We start from the raw sequence: 21,205 nt of genomic DNA on the forward strand, positions 1-21,205 counted from the left end.
CCACACTCTACCTCCTGCCCCCTCTCTCCCCTCACACTCTACCTCCTACTCCCTCTCTCCCCTCACACTCTACCTCCTGCCCCCTCTCTCCCCCCACACTCTACCTCCTGCTCCCTCTCTCCCCCCCACACTCTACCTCCTGTTCCCTCTCTCCCCTCACACTCTACCTCCTGCTCCCTCTCTCCTCCCACACTCTAACCCCCAGTTGCCGGGAGTGGGATGCAGCAGGTGGGGGACACAGAATTGGTCTAGGCCAGCGGCGCTAAACGAGCGGCCCATTTCCCCTCCTCCCCGCCACCCACCCGGGGCCGAGCGTAAAGCGGGCCCAGACCAATGTGGCCCGGCGGGAGGGAGGGGCTAGTCCTCGGGGCCGAGTGGCCAGGAGTAGTTGAACATGGTGTAGTCGGTGCGGTAGAAGTGGTAGAGGCGCCGGCGCTGGGCGGGCGCGAGCTGTGCCAGGTAGCGGCGGCGGAGCCGGGGGCCGGTGCGCTCCTCCCGCCAGTGGCGGTCCTTGAAGCGGGGGAAGGTGAGGTTGGCCGGTGCCCCGACCAGGCGCAGTAGCACGCCCGCCTCCGCCTGCATGCTCTCGAAGCGGCCGATGAAGTCATAGCGCAGGCGGCAGGGGCTGCACAGCCGGCTGACCGGCTCCCAGTGGATGTCCAGGCCCACGGGCCGCCGCGCGTCCAGCAGGTAGCGCACGAACTCGGCGAAGGTGACGCCGGCGCCGGTGGCCAGCGCCTGGCGGGTGGCGTTGGGCCGGTAGCGGGCGATGATGGCGCGGCCGAAGAGCGGGCGGTAGTAGGCGTTGGGCTGCTCGAACTTGTCGCGGAAGGCGGAGACCAGGCGCTCGAGCGGCTCGCGCACGAACAGCGCCTTGGTGTAGGAGCGCAGGCGGCGGGCGGCCGCCGGGCGCGCGAAGCTGTCGAGACGCCGCAGCGCGTTGCCGTAGTGCGCGGCCTGGTGCGGGATGTGGGCAGCCGAGCCGGCGAGGCCTGCCAGCACCATCAGCACCCGCTTCCAGTTGGAGCAGCCGGCCTTGGGCACCTCGCAGTACAGCAGCCGGTGCCGGTCCTCCACGTACAGGCGGGATAGGTGGTGCGCAGCGAGTGGTGCGTCTGGCTCCCGGTACCTCACACACGCCTCAGTCACCAGGCGCTGTCGGTCCCCCTGCACCGCCCGCAGGCGGCGGTACTCCAGCGCCCCCAGGCGGCCAGGGGCGGAACGTTGGTCCTCCGGCTCCAGCGCCCCCAGGCGGCCAGGGGCGGAACGTTGGTCCTCCGGCTCCAGCGCCCCCAGGTGCTCATGTGAGGAATGTTGGTCCTCCGGCTCTAGTGCCCCCAGGCGGTCAGGCTCCGGTTGTTGGTCCTCCGGCTCTAGCGCCCCCAGGTGGCCAGGGGCGGAACGATGTTCCTCCGGCTCTAGCGCCCCCAGGTGGCCAGGGACGGAATGTTGTTCCTGCGGCTCTAGCGCCCCCAGGAGGCCAGGGGCGGAATGTTGTTCCTCCGGCTCGAGCGCCCCCAGGCGGTCAGGCGCGGATTGTTGGTCCTCCGGCTCCAGCGCCCCCATGAGGCCAGGCTCCTCCTCCCGCCTTCCGTCCATCAGCTTCCTCCTTCGCCTGCGCCGTGGCCGGCGAGGGGGCGTGTCCCTGAGATTGGGGGTGGGGCCATGCGGTGGGTCAGAGGTCACGGCTGGCGGAGGGGCGGGGCCCCGGGTCTTCTGGCCCCAGTCGCACCAATCCTGAGGGGAGGGCGGGAACAAGAAGACTTTAGAACAAATAAACTTCTCCATCATTTCTACATTTTATTTCTCGCTTTCCCCCAATCAGCCCTCCTCCAATGGCCATTCCCCAACTCCGAGCTACTATTGGCTGGCTATTCGACCAAGGCTGGCTATCCTCGCCCAATACCCACTGGACAGTGATCAGGAGCAGGAACCCTGGCTGATTTCCCCTCTCTCTAACCCAGGGGTCACTGGGCAGTGATCAGGAGCAGGAACCCTGGATGATTTCCCCTCTCTCTAACCCAGGGGTCACTGGGCAGTGATCAGGAGCAGGAACCCTGGCTGATTTCCCCTCTCTCTAACCCAGGGGTCACTGGGCAGTGATCAGGAGCAGGAACCCTGGCTGATTTCCCCTCTCTCTAACCCAGGGGTCACTGGGCAGTGATCAGGAGCAGGAACCCTGGCTGATTTCCCCTCTCTCTAACCCAGGGGTCACTGGGCAGTGATCAGGAGCAGGAACCCTGGCTGATTTCCCCTCTCTCTAACCCAGGGGTCACTGGGCAGTGATCAGGAGCAGGAACCCGGGCTGATTCCCCCTCTCTAACCCAGGGGTCACTGGGCAGTGATCAGGAGCAGGAACCCTGGCTGGTTTAATTCACTCTCAATCTGATCGTAATTGACGCAGACAGCAATCTGTAGGCCAGTGATCTAAGAAGTGTGCGGGAGTCGGGTGTAATATAGACTTGATTTGTGTTCCCTTGAGTTTTGAAAATTAAGGGGTGATCTGATCAAGGTGTTTAAAGCGATGGAGGAGTTGATAGGATAGATATAGAGAAACTATTTCTTCTGGTAGGGGAATTATGAACAAGGGGATATCCTTAAAATTAGAGCCAGGTTATTCAGGAGTGAAATCAGAGAGCAACTTTTCACACAAAGGGTGGTGTAAATCTGGAACACTCACCCCCCAAAAGGTAATGGATGCTCGGGGTCAATTGAAATTTTCAAGACTGAAATCAATAGATTTTTGTCGGGTGAGGGCATCGAGAGACAGGGAGCAAAGGCGGGTAAATGGAGTTGAGGTACAGATCAGCCGGGATCTCATTGAATGGCGGAGCAGGTACAATGGACTGTATGGCCTCCTCCTGTTCCTAAGTCAGGATCGGGGATCAAGCTTGGCTGTGATGCTCTGAAGGTTGAATATCTTGCCTGCATTTACTCCTGTCAGGTCTTAGAAGAAGCCGGGCCAGAGGCCAGCGGTGTCAGCAGAGCTCACCCCTGTCATGTCAGCGTCTTCAGTGAATGAGGGGCAAAAATCAGTGGAAAACTGGGAGGAAAATCCCAACCTGGGTGTTATTGCATCATTCATCCACGGGGTGGTGCTGCAGGATCATTCCCCAATTTCCTGAACCAGGAACATTCCTGGAGGGGGACGGGGGCGGGGGGGAGGGTCAGGGGGATGGGTGGGAGTGCGGGGAAACCGGAGAGGGGGTGTCCTGGGGAGGGCAGGGTCGCCAATGCATTCCTGGAGGTTTGATCACGTGACCTCCCGCCTCGAACCACCCCACTCGGGCGAACAGCCTTTATTCCCCAAACCCTTTTTAAGTTAAAAAACTAAAGCATTCAAAGCAAATAACAAGAAACGCACAATATTTGAAATCGCTCCTGGGTTTTTACTGGCAGCAGATTAATCTGGAAACTCCAGAGCAATTCTGGAGGGTTGGTAACCCCAGGAAGGGGGAGGGGAGGGGGAGGGGGCGGGGGAGAGGAAGGGGGGAGGACAGAAGGAGGAGGTGGGGGAGAGGGAGGGGGGGAGGGAAGGGGGAGGAGAGGGGGAGGGAGTGGAGAGAGGGATGGGGGAAGGGAAGGGGGGAGAGGATGGAGGCGGGGGAGGTGATGGGGCGGGGGAGGGGGAGGAGGAAAGGGAAGGGGAGAAGGGAAGGGGTTCGGGGGAGGGGGGAAAGGGAAGGGGGAGGGGAGGGGGAATGGATTGGGGTGGGGAGGGGTTCGGGGGATACTGTGACGGACAGACCTCGATACACAGCTCCCGGTGCAGTGGAGGCAGAGCCTGGGATCGCACCATGCCTGACACGGCTGACATTCAAACCCTGAGCCCAAAATGGGCCCAAAGCTCAGTAACACCCTGCCATCTATTGATGGGCCCAAAACACAGCCCGAGCCTCAGTCTCATCACTCCGCCCAGAATAAACAATCCCAAGCAAAGACCCAACGGAAGCCCTGCCCCTCTCCCTCCCTGCCTCCCTCTCCCTGCCCCCTCCCTCTCCCCATCCCTCTCTCTGCCCCCTCCCTCTCACTGCCCCTCTCCCTCCTCCCCTCCCTCTCCCTGCCCCTCTCCCTCTCCCTGTCCCTGCCCCTGCCCCTCTTCCTCTCCACCTCCCTCTCCCCCATTATCTCTCTCGCCTCTCCCCATTATCCACTCCCCCTTTTGCCTCTCCCCATTACCCCTCTCCCCATTACCCCCCTCCCCATTGCCCCTCCCCATTACCCCTCTCCCCCATTACTCTTCTCCCCATTACCCCTCCCCCATTGCCCCTCTCCCCATTACCCCTCTCCCCCATTACCCCTCTCCCCATTACCCCTCCCCATTACCCTTCTCCCCACATTACCCCCTCCCATTACCCCTCTCCCCCATTACCCCTCTCCCCCATTACCCCCTCCCCATTACCCCTCCCCATTACCCCTCTCCCCCATTACCCCCTCCCCATTACCCCCCCATTACCCTTCCTTCCGTTACCCCCCCATTACCCCTCCCCTCCCCATTATCGCTCCCCATTACCCCTCTCCCCCATTACCCTCCTCCCCATTACCCCTCTCCCCCTGTTACCCCTCTCCCCATTACCTCTCTCCCCCCATTACACCTCTCCTCCCCATTACCCCTCTCCCCCCATTACCCCTCCCCTCCCCATTACCCCTCTCCCCATTACCCCTCTCCCCCCCATTACCCCTTCATTGTTACAGGACGTCAGGGAACAGCATTGAGATCAGCCTCAGTTCGGTTCTTACCTTCCTCGTCTGTCTAGGATTCTGAACTCTGGTTCCTGAAACAAGAAAGTAAAAGTGTTACTGATGACAGAAAGAGGAACACTGACCTTACAGCCCTGCGTTCTAATTCACCACAGCTCGGAGCAGGGGCCATTCAGCCCCTCCAGCCTGACCCACCCGCCATTGTATTGGACCATGCTGCTCTCTATCCAATCTCCATTTATCACCTTTGCTCGTCCCGGCTCCACATTGAACGTGCAGCCACTGCTCGCCCCTGGACCCCTCATCTCACCCTGGACCCCCCCCCCGTCTCCCCCGGAGCCCCCCCTGTCTCCCCCCAGACCCCCGCCCTGTCTCCCCCCCCAGACTCCCCCTGTCTCCCCCTGGACCCCCCGTGTCTCCCCCCGGAACACCCCCCCTCCCCCCCGCCGTAACTCCCCTGTCTCCCCCCCCAGACCCCCCCTGTTTCCCCCCCCGTAACTCTCCCTGTCTCCCCCCGGACCCCCCCCCCCCGTCTCCCCCCGTAACTCCCCTGTCTCCCCCCGCCAGACTCCCCCTGTCTCCACCAGCCCCCCCCCCCCCCCCCGGACCCCCCCTGTCTCCCCGTGAGACTTGTGCTGTAATCTATGCCGGCCCACCTTTGCCCTCTCCAGGAGTGGTGCACAGATCCCTGGGGCGGACACTGCCACACGACCAGCTTGGCGTGCACCCCACTTGTGCACCCGTTTGCGGGCGGGGGCCAATGTCACCCCCGGAGATCGCAATCCCATTTCTAACCCATTCTGTTCCTTTGATTCTAATTGGCACAGTGAGCAATTTCTGGACAGAATGTGGTTTTATGTTTGTCTTCCATCTTTCGGATGAGACGTTAAAACGAGGCCCCGTCTGCCCTCTCAGGTGGATGTAAAAGATCCCATGGCACTATTTCGAAGAAGAGCAGGAGAGTTCTCCCCGGTGTCCTGGGCCAATGTTTATCCCTCAACCACCATCACTAAAACGGATTATCTGGTCATTATCACAGTGCTGTTTGTGGGAGCTTGCTGTGTGCAAATTGGCTGCCGCGTTTTTCACATTACAACAGTGACTGTGCTCCAAAAAAAGTACATCCTTGGCTGTAAAGTGTTTTGGGACGTCCGTTGGTCTTGAAAGGCGCTATATAAATGCAAGTCTTTCTTTTTATATAAAATAGAGGCAGTCTTTGATATACCAGGACAGTGAAGGCAATACTCAATCACCTGCCCAATAAGAACCTATCAAAATGCCACAAATTAACATTAAATGGAACCTTGACAAATCGAATTAAATAAAAATTTTGTTCCCTGTTGAAATGGTGCACTCCAGTCCCTCCGGCGCCCACCTCTCGCGGAAGTACCGGTGGACATCGCGTGCTCCATCTCCAGGGACACCCTGGCTCGGATGTAACCGCGGAAGAGAGGCAGGCAGTCGGGCTGAACGACCCCCTCGACCACCCGCTGCCTGGACCGGCTGATGGCCCCCCTTGGCCAGGCCCAGGAGCAGTCCTACGAGGAGGCCCTCGGACCTACCCGCTCCCCTCCGCACTGGGTGCCCAAAGATCAGGAGTGTGGGTCTGAAGTGCAGACAGAAATTGAGGAGCAGTCCCTTTAAATAATGGAACAGGGGCTGCAACCTCTCATACTCTGTGTATATGTGGAACACGGACTTGCAACAGCTCTTCAACTATTTTTGTAAAACATATAATCAACTGCCCCCGTATTAGAGAGGCACGGGAACTGAGAAATTAACAAATAAAAGTGTTGAACATTGAACCAATTGCAACAGTTCTACACACAGGTACACACATTACCGAGAGTGATATTTTTGTTGGGTAAGGGTGTCAAGGGATATGGAGCTGAGATGAGGTCAGCCGTGATCTAATGGAATGGCAGAACAGGTTCAAGGGGCTGAATGGCCTGCACGTGTTCCTACGTTCCTAATGCCGGGCTTTCCGATTTTCCGATCTCACTCACTCCCTACATCCTGCTCAATCGCGAAGCTGGAAAGCTGCTAAGTGCATTTCAAACCTGTCTCCTTATTTCACCCTCAATCCCCCCCACCACCCCCCACCCCCACACTCCCCACTTCATGTTACCATCCCGGCCTCCGTTTCTCCCGCCCCTGACAGATCAAGCCGTTATCTCGGGGGGGGATTAATGCTGTCTCACTGGTGTTCTGTTCCTAAGGTCATCTCACTTTTGCAAACACTCCCGAGATGTTCCTGCCGAGCTAACATGAGCCATTACCATGGCAACGCCGCCTGTGAGTCATGTCTGAATGTCAGAGCGAAACTCATGGGGGCACAGTCAAAATAAATTAACTGGGCAGACAAGCTCGCTGCCCAATTAAAGGAATCGAGAGGTAATAGAGACAACAGAGATAAGTATGAAAAAAACTTGTATTTATTTAGCAACTGATCGCATCATCATTTGAAATGTCTCACGTTGATTCACACAAGCTCGAGGGTCAGCTCCTCCTCACCACTCACAGCCTCCCAGGCTCAGCATTGAGGCTTACAACTTCAGATCTTAACCAGCTCTTGCTCACCCCCACCCCCAGACCTACCCCAACCCCCCCACTCGCGGGTTTGGGAGGTGCTGCCGAAGAAGCCTTGGCGAGTTGCTGCAGTGCATCTTGTAGACGGTGCACACTGCAGCCACGGTGCGCCGGTGGTGGAGGGAGTGAATGTTGAAGGTGGTGGATGGGGGGGCCAATCAAGCGGCTGCTTTGTCCTGGATGGTGTTGGGCTTCTTGCGTGTTGTTGGAGCTGCGCTCATCCAGGCAAAGTGGGGAGTATTCCATCACACTCCTGACTTGTGCCTTGTAGATGGTGGAAAGGCTTTGGGGAGTCAGGAGGTGAGACACTTGCCGCAGAATACCCAGCCTCTGACCCGCTCTTGTTGCCACAGTATTTATGTGGCTGGTCCAGTTAAGTTTCTGGTCAATGGTGACCCCCAGGATGTTGATGGTGGGGGATTCGGCGATGGTAATATCGTTGAATGTCAAGGGGAGGTGGTTCGACTCTCGCTTGTTGGAGATGGTCATTGTCTGGCACTTGTGTGGCGCGAATGTTACTTGCCACTTATCAGCCCAAGCCTGAATGTTGTCCAGGTCTTGCTGCATGCGGGCACGGACTGCTCCATTATCTGAGGAGTTGTGAATGGCACTGAACACTGTGCAGTCATCAGTGAACATCCTCACTTCTGACCCTGTGATGGAGGGAAGGTCATTGATGAAGCAGCTGAAGATGGTTGGGCCGAGGACACTGCCCTGGGGAACTCCTGCAGCGATGTCCTGGGGCTGAGATGATTGACCTCCAACCACCACAACCATCTTCCTGTGTGCTGGGTATGACTCCAGCCAGTGGAGAATTTTCCCCCCAATTCCCATTGACTTCAGTTTTACTCGAGTTCCTTGATGCCACACTTGGTCAAATGCTGCCTTGATGTCGAGGGCAGTCACTCTCACCTCACCTCTGGAATTCAGCTCTGTTGTCCATGTTTGGACCAAGGCTGTAATGAGGTCTGGAGCCGAGTGGTCCTGGCGGGACCCAAACTGAGCATCGGTGAGCAGGTTATTGGTGAGTAAGTGCCGCTTGATAGCACTGTCGATGACACCTTCCATCACTTTTCTGATGATTGAGAGTAGACTGATTGGATTTGTCCTGATTTTTTGTGGACAGGACATACCTGGGCAGTTTTCCACATTGTCGGATAGATGCCAGTGTTGTAGCCGTACTGGAACAGCTTGGCTGGAGGCGCGGCTAGTTCTGGAGCACAAGTCTTCAGCACGACAGCTGGGCTGTTGTCGGGGCCCATTGCCTTTGCTGTATCCAGTGCGCTCAGCTGTTGATATCACATGGAGTGAATCGAATCGGCTGAAGACTGGCTTCTGTGATGGTGGGGACCTCAGGAGGAGGCCAAGATAGATCATACACTCGGCTGGAGATGGTTGCAAACGCTTCAGCTGTGTCTTCTGCACTCGCGTGCTGGGCTCCGCCATCATTGAGGATGGGGATATTCATGCAGCCTCCTCCTCCCGTTAGTTGTTCAAATGTCCACCACCATTCACAACTGGATGTGGCAGGACTGCAGAGCTTTGATCTGATCCGTTGATTGTGGGATCGCTTGGCTCTGTCTATGGCGTGCTGCTCCCGCTGTTTAGCATGTAGTCCTGTGTTGCAGCTTCCCCAGGTTGGCACCTCATTTTTAGGTACGCCTGGTGCTGCTCCTGGCATGCTCTTCTGCACTCCTCATTGAACCCGGGTTGGTCCCCGGGCTTGATGGTAATGGTAGAGTGAGAGATATGCTGGGCCATGAGGTTACAGATTGTGGTGGAATACAATTCTGCTGCTGCTGATGACCCACAGTGCCTCATGGATGCCCAGTTTTGAGCTGCTGGATCTGTTCTGAATCTATCCCATTTAGCACGGTGGTAGTGCCACACAACACGATGGAGGGGGTTCTCAGTGTGAAGACAGGAGCTCGTCACCACAAGGACTGTGCGGTGGTCACTGCTACCAATGCTGTCATGGACAGATGCATCTGCGACAGGCAGATTGGTGAGGACAAGGTCGTGGGTTTTTCCCTGGTGTTGAGTGCTCTAGGGTCGAAAGCCATGGGTCAAAGAAACCATAACCAATCCGATCACAGACTCCCCCAACATTGTCACTGAGTGCCATGTTGTAATTCCTGTGTAATTCTAAACAGCATAGAGAGAGAGAGAGAGACAGAGAGAGACAGAGAGAGAGTGGGGGAGATATAGAGCGAGAGAAACTGAGAGAGAGAGTGAGAGAAACTGAGAGAGAGCGAGAGACAGGGAGTGAGACAGGAAGTGAGAGAGACTGAGAAACAGAGAGAATGGGAGAGACAGAGAGTGAGAGAGAGATAGAGTGAGAGAAACTGAGAGCGAGAGAGAGTGAGAGAGAGCGAGAGAAACTGAGAGAGAGCGAGAGAGAGAGCGACAGAGAGCGCGACAGAAAGAGAGCGAGAGACAGACAGAGAGTGTCATATCTTAGAGAGCACACACATCACACAGCCTGTAAAATGTGCAAATTCTTCTGAACGAAATTTAGTCCATTATCCGAAACAATTTCTTCTGGGAGGCCAAATGAAGAAAATAATCTTCGCAAAATGTCTAATGTTTTACTTGATGTTATTTTCCACATTGGAAACACCTTGACACACTTCGAATGGCTATCAATCACAATGAACAATTGTTGCCCTTCCAGCTCAGCAAAATCGATATGTAGCCTTTGCCACACCCTGGAAAGCCATTTCCAAGGCTGTAATGTTGTTCTAACTTAGTTAGAATCTGTTTCAGCATTGTATCCTTTGACTTGTCAGGCACAAGAAAATCTATCAGCGTTTCATACAACTCGGGCCCAGCCTCCGTTAAGAATATAGTTCTTTTTTGTTCCAACAACGCCCAATTATTGTCTTCGTTACCAGGAATTTCGATGATATTATTTGCAGTGAAAAACATTTCTATCCGATCCACATATGCTCTGAAACTTTCACGGTCACGTTGAAATTCCCCACTATAACTCCCATGGGGCAGCCATTTTGACTCTGGCAGTTTCACCAACTGTGCTCGTAATTTACCTCGGATTTGTAGCTGTTTCCAAAAACAGAGAAGCTCTCAAAGTCTCTCGGTCAGCTGGCTGAATCCTTCACCAAATTTCAGCTTGTATTATCCGTCGCCAAATGTCATATTTTAGGAGAGAGCGACAGAGAGAGAGCGACAGAGAGAGAGACAGACAGAGACAGAGAGAGAGCGACAGAGAGAGAGACAGACAGAGACAGAGAGAGAGCGAGAGACAGAGAGATAGAGAGAGAGAGACAGAGAGGGGACAGAGAGACAGAGAGAGACAGAGCAACAACAGAGAGAGACAGAGAGACAACAGAGAGAGGCAGAGAGAGAGAGAGGGACAGAGAGAGAGACAGAGAGACAGAGAGAGAGACAGAGAGAGACAGAGGGACAGAGACAGAGGGACAGAGAGAGAGAGACAGAGCGACAGAGAGAGAGAGAGAGTCACTGGAAGGACACACAGCTGAGGGCAAAGCGTTCGGTGTGATAGATGAAGCCGAACCGATCCTGCTCCTCTGTTAAATATGAAAAGCAAGGGACACAGAGGAATAGAGCAAGTCTGCCGGTGAGCTGAAGGACAAATTAAGGCTGCAGCATGAAGGACACCGGGCTCCTGCAGGGAGTGCTGCCTCAGAGAGTGCAGAGTGCCCTGGAGTCACTACACATCGAGCAGCTAAAACACGCTACTTCCCCGAAGTATCCCCTTCTCTCCCCTCCCCTGCTGAAGGTGCTGATGTGCTGGGTACGTCTCTCTCTCTCTCACTTCGACCCTCCGTGGGCCCGACTCTAACCTCTGCCGCCGAAAATGCGATCTCCCGCCCGCTGCCGCCCAGATTGGCACGTTGTCCATTTACTGCCCGCCGACCTTCGAGGGACTTTGGCCGTGAATATCCCGCCCAAAATACCGTCCGGTACCTTGGCGGCCATCGGCGGCACTTTGGGCAGCACTTTGGGCAGGTGGGGGCCTTGCTGAAAATCGCCCCCCCCCCCCGCCGTGTTTACAAAGTGAGACCAGCGTTCGAGACTGAGCGCAGTTTGAGAACACCATTACAGAGGGGACCTGAAACCCACAGACAGCGGAGATTCACCAGGAATGGGGGGGCTAGAGTTATGAGGAGAGACTGGAGATCCTGGGAGCTAAGAGGAGATTTAATGAACGTTTAAAAAAAATTGTGAAGGGTTTTGATAGACTGAATACAACGCTGTTTACAGGGTGATTTAATAGAAGTGTTTAAGGTTATGGGCTAGAACCTCCACTTTTGTGTTTATTGCCCATGGCATGGGCGGTAAAAATGGGTTTTCAGATCGCCGGCTTCTCACCCATTCTCAAAGCACCTAGTCTCCATTTTTGAAAATAGGCATTACCGTGAGCAATATGAAATGGGTGGCAGCCGTTACATTTTTTTGACCCTTTTGCCGTAAAGTGTGGCCGTCCTTAGCAACGGCCTGGCAACACTCGATTCCCGCGCTTCAGGAGGTCAAGGGTCATCACGACATGCGCAGAAGAGGAAACAGAGAGAGAGGGACTGAAGGTGTGTCTGGGTGTGGTGTGGCTGCTTTGGGAGGAAGGAGGGAGACTTTAGAGCTCCACAGCAAGTAGGTAAACAAAAATTAGCTGTTACCAGCCACATATTTGCCCGAATTTGGGCAACGTAAACTTTAACTGGCACCAAGGTGATGGGCACCATTGATGTCTGAGCTGCACACACACAGCAGTGTGTCAGCGTTGTCACTCACATCAATGCTCTTTCAGGCAAATCGTTCAGATCTCAGCTCCTCACATAAGAGTCTTGCAGCTATGTCGCCACCACGGGCCCTTTCCTGTGGTCTGGAGGGGGTCGTGGTCATGGTTGCATAGCCAGCATGATTGTCTGGCCCAGGTCAGCGTCCAGCCCCTCGTTGTCCTCTTCATCTCTCTCCTGAGGTGGAGCATCAGTGCCTTCTGACAATTCCTGGCCCCTCCTGATAGCCAGGTTGTGCAGCATTGAGCACACCACCACGAATTTACCTACTTGCTCAGGGTTGTATTGTAGCTCCCCTCCTGAGTAGTCAAGACATCTGAAGCGCAGTTATTGTTTGGTGGCCCCATTGCATTGAAAGTATAATAGCGATTGATCAGAAGCAATGATTTCCTCACTAAAATACACCTGGAGTAAAGCCCCAATAGTCCAGAGTCTGAAAATATGTCTGTTGAGATAACAGGCAGCGACAACAACAACAACCTGTATTTATATAGCTGCCTTTAACGTAGCGGAACATCCCAACGCGCTTCACAGGAGAGTTATGAGATTTAAAAAAAATTTGACACCGAGCCGCATAAGGAGAAATTAGCGCAGGTGACCAAAAGCTCGGTCAAAGAGGTGGGTTTTAAAGAGTGTCTTGAAGGAGGAAAGAGAGGTAGAGAGGCGGAGAGGTTTAGGGAGGGAGTTCCAGAGCTTGGGGCCCAGGCAGCAGAAGGCACGGCCACCGATGGTGGAGCGATTATAATCAGGGATGGACAAGGGGCCAGAATTAGAGGAGCGCAGACATCTCGGGGGGTTGTGGGGCTGGAGGAGATTACAGAGATAGGGAGGGGCGAGGGCCATGGAGGGATTTGAAAATAAGGATGAGAATTTTGAAATCGAGGTGTTGCTTAAACGGGAGCCAATGTAGGTCGGTGAGCACGGGGGGGTGATGGGCGAGTGGGACTTAGTTAGGACACGGGGCAGTTAAGCTTTTGATGATCTCAAGTTTACGTAGGGTAGAATGTGGGAGGCCAGCCAGGAGTGCGCTGGAATAGTTCGGTCTAGGCAGGTGCAGTGGTGCAGTGGCAGGATCAGGATTGTTGTCATCCTGAGAGAGGACAGCAGGTTTCTGCTCCACTGACCCATTGCCACTTCCCCCCAGGGCAGCACCTCAACATCCCTCCTGATCTGTTGGAGCACAGATTGGTGGCCTGCTGCGAGACCGTGAGGTCTCCGGTTGACTGTGGTGGACCCAGCGGCGATGCTGAGTATCAGTCTGAGATTGGATGCCAAGCATAGACTACATTACAGCACGAAGACATTGCGTTGCTTCCGCCTGTGCCCCCTCCACACCCCCACCCCCCCTGCCCCGGGGAGCTGGCCCCCGAGCTACCCTTTGCCCCCTGACCTTGCTGCAGCCCACTTGTCCCCGGTGCCTCACCCTGTGCAGATCCCACTAGCCTCTATAGACCAGCAGTATCTGAGCTGGTGCCGGCGGGAGATACATGCAGTGACACGGTGTGTTCTTCCCCCTCCTCTCCTCCTGCCTCACTCTGTACGCCGCCCTCGGAGACAGGCTGCTCAAGTGCTGGCTCATTATCTGAAAACATAAAGGCACAAGAGTTGTGTTAAGGTGAGGGGACGGGGCCAGGAAGGGGGAAATGCATGCGGACAGCATGATTAGCTGGAAAGTGCGAAATGCTTGTGGGGCGAGGGGGAAGTGGGATGTGGGAAGGAGTCGAGATGAACAAGACTCAAGGGGGGTCAACGTCGCCGGTGGTCACGGCGCCCACCACCATCAGGTGGTGGTTAGGGTTAGGGTTGGGGTTAGGGTTAATCTGCAGCGCTCGATTGTCCAACGCAGACGATGGTCGGGTGTCAGCTTGGCCCCCGCCTGTGCGCTCGCACTGCCTGCTGTTGTGAGCCACCCTGGCCTGCGAGAGAAAGGAAAGTGAGCGAGTGAGTGTGGTGCAGTGTGTTTGGGTAATGTGCCTGCCGCTGGCTGGGTCGGGCACCCACCTCTGTCTCTCCACAGCGAATACCAATGCCTCCAACGCCTCATCGCAGAATCTGCGGGCTCGCTCTCCGAGGCGTGGATCTGCCATGGGTACAGCTGCTTCCGTCCTGCGACTCCTTCTCCTGGACCTGCTGCTGCTCACTGAGGCAGTGCACAGCCAGCTATACTGAGAATCAGGCGCTGCATCATCAATCAGCCTCCCCTTTAAGAACTGGAAAAAGCCTGTGACAATCATGACTTGCGGTTAGGCTGCACCCAATACTGGTGCACCCGCTGAGTGTAATGCCAATGAGCTTGGGCTTACAGACATGTGGGGCAAAATTGCCCCTTTTCGCACCCCATTAGCACCTCTGGGGGGGGGGGGCGCTAACGGGGTGCAAGGCAGTTTTTGCCCGGGGGAGGGGGGGGCGCTATTGTCCCGGACGTTCGGGAAGTGCTGGAATAGCAGCGGCGCGCCCTGCGGTAAGCACCCCGGGCTGTTGCACCACCGGCGATGTCATCGCCCCACGGGGGAATTTGCCCCACGGGCCACGAGGCCGGCCTGAGTGGATGTCAACGGCAGCTTCGCGGGTTCTGAGGCTGGCGGACATCCGCTCCCCGGGGCCCGCTGTTTAAAAGGGGCGGCTGTCATCTTTGTTGGCCGGTCGACTCTTGGGTCGGCTCGACCACGGTGGCCCTAGCGTGGTCTGGGCCGCCATCGTACAGTCTGGCACACCGTCTTGGCCCGGTGACAAGCTGCCCTGGCGGCCCAATGGCAGCCACTAAAGGCCCATGCAGCGTGCACAGCGACACTCCCCTTTGAACAAAGGGGAGGGGCGCTGTCGCTGCCCAGGGACTCTCCTGCAAAGGAAGCTGAACGCTGGAGGCAGCACTCCACGTCCTCTGAGGGGTGGTAAGCCCAATTTAGCGTCGGGGGCAGGACATATGCACTGGGCGCTAAAAGTCCCGGCCCCAGAAGGTTACTGCCTCCAATCGGGGCGCAGGGCAATTTTACTCCCTTGAATTAGGACCCCAATCATTTCTTTGAGCAGTGTGTGTGAATTTTGCGTACATTAGTGCCTGGTTCTAATTCCCAACTTTTCTAATTATACTGCCCATTCCTGGGCCGGAAATAATTTCTAGCCCGATATGGTTCTACTTCCTTTAACATAGAAACATAGAAAATAGGTGCAGGGGTAGGCCATTCGGCCCTTCGAGCCTGCACCACCATTCAATAAGATCACGGCTGATCATGCAACTTCAGCACCCCACTCCTGCTTTTTCTCCATACCCTTTGATCCCTTTAGCCGTAAGGGCCACATCTAACTCCATTTTGAATATATCTAACGAACTGGCCTCAACAACTTTCTGTGGTAGAGAATTCCACAGGTTCACAATTCTCTGGGTGAAGAAGTTTCTCCTCATCTCGGTCCTAAATGGCTTACCCCTTATCCTTAGACTGTGACCCCTGGTTCTGGACTTCCCCAACATCGGGAACATTCTTCCTGCATCTAACCTGTTCAATCCCATCAGAATTTTATACGTTTCTATGAGATCCCCTCTCATTCTTCTAAATTCCAGTGAATATAAGCCTAGTCGAGCCAATCTTTCTTCATATATCAGTCCTGCCATCCTGGGAATCAGTCTGGTGAACCTTCGCTGCACTCCCTCAATAGCAAGAATGTCCTTCCTCAGATTAGTAGACCAAAACTGTACACAATATTCAAGGCCCTGTACAATTGCAGTAAGACCTCCCTGCTCCTATACTCAAATCCCCTCGCTATAAAGGCCAACATGCCATTTGCTTTCTTCAACGCCTGCTGTACCTGCATGCCAACTTTCAATGACTGATGTACCATGACACTCGGGTCTCGTTGCACCTCCCCTTTTCCTCATCATTCAGATAATATTCTGCCTTTGTGTTTTTGCCTCCAAAGTGGATAACCTCACATTTATCCACATTATACTGCATTTGCCCACTCACCTAACCTGTCCAAGTCACCCCGCAGCCTCTTAGCGTCCCCCTCACAGCTCACACCGCTACCCAGCTTAGTGTCATCTGCAAACTTGGAGATATTACACTCAATTCCTTCATCTAAATCATTAATGTATATTGTAAATAGCTGGGGTCCCAGCACTGAACCTTGTGGTACCTCACTAGTCACTGCCTGCCATTCTGAAAAGGACAAGTTTATTCCTACTCTCTGCTTCCTGTCTGCCAACCAGTTCTCTATCCACGTCAATACATTACCCCCAATACCATGTGCTTTAATTTTGCACACTAATCTCTTGTGTGGGACCTTGTCAAAAGCCTTTTGAAAGTCCAAATACACCACATCCACTGGTTCTCCCTTATCCACTCTACTAGTTACATCCTGTCCCTGCTTTCCAAATGCGCTGCTATTACGTCTTTAATAATTGATTTCAACATTTTCCCCACTACCGATGTCAGGCTAACCGGTTTATAATTCCCTGCTTCCTCTCTCCCTCCTTTTTTAAAAAGTGGGGTTACATTAGCTACCCTCCAATCCATAGGAACTGATCCAGAGTCGAAAGAATGTTGGAAAATGATCACCAATGCATCCACTATTTCTAGGGCCACTTCCTTAAGTACTCTGGGATGCAGACTATCAGGCCCTGGGGATTTTTTGGCCTTCAATCCCATCAATTTCCCTAACACAATTTCCTGACTAATAAAGATTTCAATCAGTTCCTCCTTCTCACTAGACCCTCAGTCCCCTAGTATTTCCGAAGGTTATTTGTGTCTTCCTTAGTGAAGACAGAACCAAAGTATTTGTTCAATTGGTCTGCCATTTCTTTGTTCCCCATTATAAATTCACCTGAATCCGACTGCAAGGGACCTACATTTGTCTTCACCAATCTTTTTCTCTTCACATATCTATAGAAGCTTTTGCAGTCAGTTTTTATGTTCCCTGAAGGCTTACTCTCATACTCTATTTTCCCCCTCCAAATTAAACCTTTGTCCTCCTCTGCTGAATTGTAAATTTCTCCCAGTCCTCAGGTTTGCTGCTTTTTCTGGCCAATTTATATGCCTCTTCCTTGGATTTAACACTATCCCTAATTTCCCTTGTTAGCCACAGTTGAGCCACCTTCCCCGTTTTATTTTTACGCCAAACAGGGATGTACAATTGTTGAAGTTCATCCATGTGATCTTTAAATGTCTGCCATTGCCTATCCACCGTCAACCCTTTCAGTATCATTCGCCAGTCTATTCTAGCCAATTCACGCCTCAAACCATCGAAGTTACCTTTCCTTAAGTTCAGGACCCTAGTCTCTGAATTAACTGTGTCACTCTCCATCTTAATGAAGAATTCTACCATGTTATGGTCACTCTTCCACAAGGGGCCTCGCACAACAAGATTGCGAAGTAATCCTCTCTCATTACACATCACCCAGTCTAAGATGGCCAGCCCTCTAGTTGGTTCCTCGACATATTGGTCTAGAAAACCATCCCTTATACACTCCAGGAAATCCTCCTCCACCGTATTGCTACCAGTTTGATTAGCCCAATCTATATGTAGATTAAAGTCACCCATGATAATTGCTGTACCCTATTGTACGCGTCCCTAATTTCCTGTTTGATGCCATCCCCAACCTCACTACCACTGTTTGGTCGTCTTAACGTAGCACTCCCTTGGAACTGCACTGGATCCAATTAGAGCTGTGCCCAAATCCTGGGGCGGAGTGCAAACCCACAACAGTGCAGCCAAATGTGCCAAGCTGGCCTGCCCAAAGGCTGGTGATGGCTCACGTTCCCACAGGCGCGACATTGCGCTATCCGAAATCCTCTCTCCAAGTGACTGAGCGAGTTTTGCCTCTATTTGGGTTTGGGAAGGTGTCACTGATGGGAAAACAGCATTGAGTTTGCATCTTACACATTCAGCAGGTTAAGCCTCACTCACCATGCAACTGTACAGAGTCACTGTTTGTTCAGCAGGAGAAGGATTACCTGCTGTGTAACTGGGTGCTGTTGCAGGGTACGGTAAGCGTTAATGTGAACACTGTTTAAATCGTTGTTACGCCCTTGTGTTAAAGGTCGTTTCCATGACTGCATTCGCAGTCCGCAACCTGGTGTGTGAATGTCAGCAAATGCACTGGGATGTATTCAATCTGTGCTGGGTACCAGCTGTTACTGTCTCTGTCTGACTCACAAACAGGTTTCTAAAATTCACCAACCAGACATCTCTCTCGTGCTCTCTCTCTCGCTCGCTCTCTCTCGTTCTTTCTCTCGCTCTTCCCTCGTTCTCTCATTCTCCCCCACTCCCTCTCTTCCACTGTCTCCCTCTCCTACTCTCTCTCTCTTACTCTCTCTTTCTCTTACTCTCTCTCACTCTCTCTCTCTCTCTCTCTCTCTCTCACTCACACTCTCTTTCAGTCTATTTTTCAGTCTCTCTTTCAGTCTCTCCCTCACTCGCTCTCGTTCTCTGTCTGTCTCTCTGGCTCTGTCTCTCTTGCTTTCACTCTCGCTCTTGCCATGTCTCTCTCTCTCTCTCTTTCTCGCTCTCTATATGTCTCTCTCGCTCTCTATATGTCTCTCTCTCTCTCGCTCTCTTTCTCGCTCTATGTCTCTCTCTATGTCTCTCTCTCTCTCTCTCTCTGTCTCTCTCCATCATTGTGTCTCTCATTGTGTTACTGTTTCCTGCACTTTCTGTCTCTCTCTATATCTTTATATTCTCCATCTGTCTCTCTATCACTTTATCTCCCTCTTCATCTGCTTCTTCATCTATTTCTCTTTCTGTTTCTCTCTCTCCTTCTCCCCTTCCTTCTCTGTCGCTGCCAACTTTTCTGGCCTCAATATCTGCGCCTCACTGCCTTTCTTTCCTCTTCTCCATCTTCCTCTGTTACGATCAATCTCTCCCTCTCCCATCTTTCGGACTCTCTCTACCTATCTTTCCTTCTGTCTTGCTCTGACTTTCTCTTTAGTGCTCTTTGGGATGACGGAGACAACGGGAGGTAACGAATCCTTCTCCCGATATACACCCCGCTCCATTTTCCATTCCATAAGGTGCATAAAGGGCAGCTAACTGTGTAAGGGTGAGGGTCACTCACTGTGAAACTGTACAGAGTCACTGTATATTTAGGGTAAGGATCACTCACTGTGTAACTGTACAGAGTCACTGTTTATTCAGGGTAAGGGTCACTCACTGTGTAACTGTACAGAGTCACTGTTTATTCAGAGTAAGGGTCACTCACTGTGTAACTGTACAGAGTCACTGTTTATTCAGGGTAATGGTCACTCATTGTGTAACTGTACAGAGTCACTATATATTCAGAGTAAGATTCACTCACTTTGTAACTGTACAAAGTCACCGTTTATTCAAGGTAAATGACACTCACTAACTGTACAGAGTCACTGTTTATTCAGGGTAAGGGTCACTCACTGTAACTGTACAGAGTCACTGTTTATTCAGGGTAAGGGTCACTCACTGTGTAACTGTACAGAGTCACTGTTTATTCAGAGTAAGGGTCACTCACTGTGTAACTGTACAGAGTCACTGTTTATTCAGAGTAAGGGTCACTCACTGTGTAACTGTACAGAGTCACTGTTTATGCAGGGTAAGGGTCACTCACTGTAACTGTACAGAGTCACTGTTTATTCAGGGTAAGGGTCACTCACTAACTGTACAGAGTCACTGTTTATTCAGGGAAAGAGTCACTCACTGTAACTGTACAGAGTCACTGTTTATTCAGGGTAAGGGTCACTCACTGTGTAACTGTACAGAGTCACTGTTTATGCAGGGTAAGGGTGACTCACTGTAACTGTACAGAGTCACTGTATATTCAGGGTAAGAGTCACTCACTGTAACTGTACAGAGTCACTGTTTATTCAGGGTAAGGGTCACTCACTGTGTAACTGTACAGGAGTCACTGTTTATTCAGAGTAAGGGTCACTCACTGTGTAACTGTACAGAGTCACTGTTTATTCAGGGTAAGGGTCACTCACTGTGTAACTGTACAGAGTCACTGTATATTCAGGGTAAGGGTCACTCACTGTAACTGTACAGAGTCACTGTTTATTCAGGGTAAGGGTCACTCACTGTGTAACTGTACAGAGTCACTGTTTATTCAGAGTAAGGGTCACTCACTGTGTAACTGTACAGAGTCACTGTTTATGCAGGGTAAGGGTCACTCACTGTAACTGTACAGAGTCACTGTTTATTCAGGGTAAGGGTCACTCACTAACTGTACAGAGTCACTGTTTATTCAGGGAAAGAGTCACTCACTGTAACTGTACAGAGTCACTGTTTATTCAGGGTAAGGGTCACTCACTGTGTAACTGTACAGAGTCACTGTTTATGCAGGGTAAGGGTGACTCACTGTAACTGTACAGAGTCACTGTATATTCAGGGTAAGAGTCACTCACTGTAACTGTACAGAGTCACTGTTTATTCAGGGTAAGGGTCACTCACTGTGTAACTGTACAGGAGTCACTGTTTATTCAGAGTAAGGGTCACTCACTGTGTAACTGTACAGAGTCACTGTTTATTCAGGGTAAGGGTCACTCACTGTGTAACTGTACAGAGTCACTGTATATTCAGGGTAAGGGTCACTCACTGTAACTGTACAGAGTCACTGTTTATTCAGGGTAAGGGTCACTCACTGTGTAACTGTACAGAGTCACTGTTTATTCAGGGTAAGGGTCACTCACTGTGTAACTGTACAGAGTCACTGTATATTCAGGGTAAGGGTCACTCACTAACTGTACAGAGTCACTGTGTAACTGTGCAGTTACTGAGAGTGAGATGCTGGTATAGAGGAGGTGGACAAGTCAGTCGTGTCCAATGCCTGGGAGGGCAGGAGACAGAGCCGGAGCTGGTGACAGACAGACAGGATGTGATTGGTGACTGACCATTGGTGTCAGGGCTGTGGATAGATGAAATCTGGTGTACTCAACAGTGATCAGTGGAAGAGCCAAACCTATCGGGATAAATGAAAACCGTAATTCACCATCAAACGTGGGGAAAATATTCATAGTCAGTAACTTGGAACCATGAAATGAATCAGAAATATTAAATATTCATGAGCAGCAAACAAGATGAAATACAGATAAGTGAATAAATCTGCAGCAACATAAGCACTCATTTCCAGGGAGGAATGTTGAACTAAAATGTATATTAAGCCATCGTCTGTGTCTATTTAT

General features: G+C 52.6%; 1 protein-coding gene across 1 annotated transcript; it reads right to left on the bottom strand.

Annotated features, from left to right (window-relative positions):
• Positions 1–357: 357 nt before the first annotated feature.
• Positions 358–11,250, bottom strand: LOC139278234 (carbohydrate sulfotransferase 8-like). The gene is made up of 4 exons (XM_070896876.1): positions 11,239–11,250; positions 10,182–10,350; positions 4,741–4,775; positions 358–1,737 (listed from the first exon to the last, which is right to left on the bottom strand). The coding sequence occupies exons 1-4, from the start codon at positions 11,248–11,250 to the stop codon at positions 358–360; spliced, it is 1,596 nt and encodes a 531-aa protein (XP_070752977.1).
• Positions 11,251–21,205: the final 9,955 nt, after the last annotated feature.

The sequence above is a fragment of the Pristiophorus japonicus genome, chromosome 13 (genome assembly GCF_044704955.1).
Source record: "Pristiophorus japonicus isolate sPriJap1 chromosome 13, sPriJap1.hap1, whole genome shotgun sequence".
In the NCBI taxonomy this organism is placed as follows: domain Eukaryota; kingdom Metazoa; phylum Chordata; class Chondrichthyes; family Pristiophoridae; genus Pristiophorus; species Pristiophorus japonicus.